Genomic DNA, 4,692 nt, shown 5'->3' on the forward strand with positions numbered 1-4,692 from the left:
AATTATTTGCAATCCAAAAATGCTATTTCTCCTGTACTTCTAAATCAATGGACTGTTTTGCTTTGCAGTTTGCACATATAATAAAGCCTCACATTTTTAGTGCAACTTGAATGCTTCTGCCACCACTGAAATCAATAGTTTTGCTAGAATTTAATTTGTCTCTTGCTCAGTATTTTTATTCCCTGATAATAGAAACGTACTATGAAAATGCTTCAGCCCTTTATCATGTTATATGTGCCAACTATTTAACTAAATAAAAAATTAAAAGAAAATCAGGGTGATGGAATTTATAAGCTCCATTGATTGGACTTGTTTCATTGATGTCTGGATTCACTGAGCATGTGAAAAGCCCTGGTTCATTGAAGAGCATCATCAATGGCTAAACCAGCAGTTTTCACCTTGAATTTCTTCTTCTTGCTGGTTTTTCTGCTTCCCCGTTGCTCAAACCAGCTGCAGCCTTCTCAGTATGAAGCCCTTGTGAGAATAAAGCAGCTGCTCAAGTTCCCAGAAGAGCTCAGCAGCTGGAGTGAAAATCAAGACTTTTGCAACTCTGAGCCAACACAAATCCTCACTCTTGCTTGCTATGAAGAGAACATCACTCAGCTCCATGTGACTGGTACCTATTGGTTTCCCCATTTGAGTCAAGATTTCTCAACTGCTGCCTTGTTTTCAAACATTGCTGCTCTCCCTTACTTGAAAGTGTTGTCCTTAGTGTCCATAGGCCTGAAGGGGCCATTGCCTTCAGGAATTGGGGAGTTGTCTTCCCTGGAAATACTCAACATCAGCTCTAACTCTTTTAATGGTTCCATTCCTAGAGAAATTTCATCTATGAGAAACCTTCAAACTCTTATACTGGACCATAACAGTTTCACTGGTGAAGTTCCTGATTGGCTAAGTTCTTTGCCAGGTCTAAGTGTCTTGAGTCTAAAGAACAATTCTTTTAGTGGTTCGTTACCTGATGCATTGTCTACAATGACAGCCCTCAGGGCTCTGGTGCTGTCTGGCAATAATCTATCAGGGCAAGTGCCTGGACTGCATAACTTGACAAATCTTCAAGTTCTTGATCTTGAAAACAACAATCTTGGACCTCAGTTTCCTAGTCTGCCTACAAAATTGGTTTCTTTAGTGCTCAGGAAGAATAAGTTCCACTCTGCAGTATCAGATGAATTGAGTTCTTGTTATCAACTCAAGAAGCTGGACATTTCCTTGAATGAACTTGTTGGCCTGTTTTCGCAGTCGCTTCTGTTGCTGCCTTCACTCACTTATTTGGACATTGGTGGGAACAAATTCACCGGGAAGCTCTCAGAGAACATTTCTTGCAATGCACAGCTTGCATTTGTCAATTTATCTGAAAACCGGTTGACCGGAGAGTTGCCTGATTGTCTGCAGTCCAGTTCCAGGAGCAGGGTTGTTCTGTACAATGGAAATTGTTTATCTAGGATATATCAGGATCAGCATCCTTTGTCTTTCTGTCATAGTGAAGCTCTTGCTGTAGGAATTTCACCCCACAAAGAGGATGAAAAAAGGGGATATGATAAAGCAGTTCTTGCATCAAGTATGGTGGGGGGGATCGTTGGGGCAATGGCACTTCTTGGACTGGCCTTCCTGTTTGTGAAGAGGGAATTTTCAAAGCAGCATCGGCATGTGAACAAAGATCCTCACACAAGATTGATAGTGGATAAGATATCACCTGCAAACACACTTCAGCTGCTCAAGGATGCAAGTAAATTGTTTATATATTTTTCTTTAAGCACAAACGTCTTTTCTTCTGTTATCGAAGCACTTTGCTCATCTCAGTTACTTTCAAATTTTCAACTCAGAATGTATCTAACTGAAAAATGATAAAACAAATTCAATTCAGCTACAAAGTTTGTCGAACTCTTTGCCTCATGATGATAAATTAACTCAACATACGGGAAGCAATCTGAACCCGACTCTTTGACAGGGTATATTTCTGAAACAATGAAGCTGGGAGCACTTGGGATTCCACTGTATAGAACGTTTGTTCTGGATGAGCTTAAGGAGGCCACTAATAACTTCAATGCATTGAATCTTATTGGTGAAGGTTCTTATGGTCAGGTATCTATATAGTTCAATCCTTTACTTCTTACTACACTATAGCTCTCTTTTTCTTTGCTGTTGTGTCTTCTTAACAAATTCTTTGACATCAATGAATTAAATCTTGTTCCATGCAGCTGGCTATAACCATGTATTCGTTCTTGAGGAAATAACTTGTACTTTGCACGCTTGTTAACTTAAGTGGTAAGAGTTAAATAATTTCTTGCCACTTTGCCGGGTTCAGGTATATAAGGGATGGCTCATTGATGGGACTGTGGTTGCCATAAGAAGCATGAAAGTGAAAAGAAGACACGGCATCCACACTTACACTCATCAACTTGAGCTGGTTGCAAAACTCAGACACTGCCACCTAGTTAGTGCAATTGGGCACTGCTTTGAGTGCCAAGATGATTCAAGTGTCAGCAGAATTTTTCTTGTGTTTGAGTACGTGCCAAACGGGACACTTCGATCTTTTGTGTCAGGTACAAAATGAAGCAAAATTCTATCTGCTAGCTGTTGTCAAACATAGTCAATACTTCCAAGACCTGATTAACATAAATACATTATCTTTTGGGATCTTGGGCTTTTCCATTCTATATATTAGGTACAGAATGATGAAATTAGTGTAAAAAAATACTTTACCTATAAGAGATTGAGTTTCCTGCTAAAAGTCTGAGACCTCAGTTTTGGTAATTGACCAATATTGGGTTCAACAGATGGACAACAAGGACAAAAGTTCACTTGGAAACAAAGAATAGGTGCAGCTGTTGGAGTCGCAAGGGGTATCCAGTTTCTTCATACGGGGATAGTGCCAGGTGTATACTCGAATCGCCTGAAAATAACAGACGTTCTGCTGGACACCGACCTGCACGTTAAGATTAGCAAATACAATTTACCTCTGTTGGCAGAGCATAGGAGATTGGTGAGTGACAAGTGTTTCTTTAATGCATGGAAGGCTCTCATATCTTGTTTTCTTTATACGATAGCATTGTGAATCTATTTCTAGAGTGCATTAATATATAAAGGGTTGCCTGAGGTTTCTCCATTTTGTGACTTTATTAGGATGAAGTTGAAGTGTCAACCCGTGGACCAAAACAAGATTTTGTTTCAATGTAAGTGCTTTTCTTCTTGCTTTCTGTTTCCTTTATCCTGAATTTATGAACAGGGTCGTAGGTCTTTCTTCACTTTATTTGGAATTACATTTACATCATTACACTGACTCCTTTTAGTACTCCATTTTCAAGCACATTAAGCCCACTAGGCTTCATCGTTATACTAATTTCACATGATTTTCCATCCATGTTTTAGAAGTGGAGTCTACCTGGAATTTCACATGGGATAAATGATCGAAATTTGAAACCTTGTTCTCATACATGTCCCACTAAAACATATCGTTCTTGGTATAACGAAGCACTTGACAATGTACAGACTTTGCATGAGAATGAGCATGCAACTGCATATCACGTAGCATTTATATTATGGATCCAAAAAAGTATCTACAAGGGAAAAGAGTTGCACAATTGCAGTATTTATGTTTTGTTCGAAACTGACAAATGACAGCATCCAAAAAAGATTCAGCCTTATCAAAACCAATTTACCTTCTATTTATGCTTTTAAGTCCCTTCAATTTTCACTGTATTTCACTAGCACACAGTTCTGTTGATGCAGCTTCTACTTTTTCTTTTTCTAAAATGTTCTGTCGCTTGAAACAATTTCCCTCTTTATCCTTTTGCACACAGGTTGGGCAGTGAGGAGAAAGACGATGTCTATGACTTTGGAGTAATTTTACTTGAAATCATAGTCGGGAGGACAATCGTCTCTTTCAGTGATATTAGTGTCTCCAAAGATATAGTAAGTAGAATGCCATGCATCTTGTAACATGTTAGCTTTTATTTTAAAAGTAGTTTTTCAAATGTTTGAACAAAGATAGAACTTATAAAATGTCAATAACGACAATTTTGTAGTTACTCTAAAGGAGCTTGTTAAAACTTTAAAAATAAGTTAGAAACTATTTACCGTTCTTATAACAGCTTATAAGCTCTTATAAGATGTTGTAAAGCATTTATAAGCTCATCAAAATACCTTCTGTATTTGAAGCAAGCAGACATTTTTGTTGCTCCAACTTCAAGTCTTCACTTTCTTGATACCAAGCACTACGTGATGTGTGTTTATTGGTTATTTGACAGCTATCTGTGAGCCTAACAGCGGACAGTATAGCTCGGAGGAGTATTGTCGACCCAGCAATTCACAAGGAATACTCGGATGATTCACTCAAGACTCTAATTGAGCTTTGCATTAGGTGTCTATCGAGCGTGCCATCTGAGAGGCCTTCTGTCGAGGATGTCCTCTGGAATTTGCTGTTTGCAGCTCAAATTCAGGAAATGTGGCATCGTGAGTCAAGCAGTAACCGGGACTCCCCAGTCCATGCACCCTCAGTAAATTTAACAGAATAAACTATTATTTAGGCTATGTTACATGAATGTACGTAGTGGTACAATGTACAAGAGGAAGGCATGTAGAGATAGCTACGTTGTCAGGACTTTGTTTTTAGACTTCATTTCTAAGTGGGAACTGAAACTGGATGTAGTAAATTCCCATTATTATTGTTATCATGATTAGGGTAAATTACAACGA

General features: G+C 38.5%; 1 protein-coding gene across 1 annotated transcript; it reads left to right on the top strand.

The window, feature by feature from the left end:
- LOC105162413 (probable inactive leucine-rich repeat receptor-like protein kinase At3g03770) lies at positions 1–4,692 on the top strand. Its single transcript, XM_011080407.2, has 7 exons — positions 1–1,723; positions 1,946–2,079; positions 2,303–2,540; positions 2,775–2,980; positions 3,121–3,170; positions 3,798–3,909; positions 4,245–4,692. The coding sequence occupies exons 1-7, from the start codon at positions 376–378 to the stop codon at positions 4,509–4,511; spliced, it is 2,355 nt and encodes a 784-aa protein (XP_011078709.1). The 5' UTR covers positions 1–375; the 3' UTR covers positions 4,512–4,692.

This window comes from Sesamum indicum, linkage group LG5 (genome assembly GCF_000512975.1).
Source record: "Sesamum indicum cultivar Zhongzhi No. 13 linkage group LG5, S_indicum_v1.0, whole genome shotgun sequence".
NCBI classification, from domain to species: Eukaryota; Viridiplantae; Streptophyta; class Magnoliopsida; order Lamiales; family Pedaliaceae; genus Sesamum; species Sesamum indicum.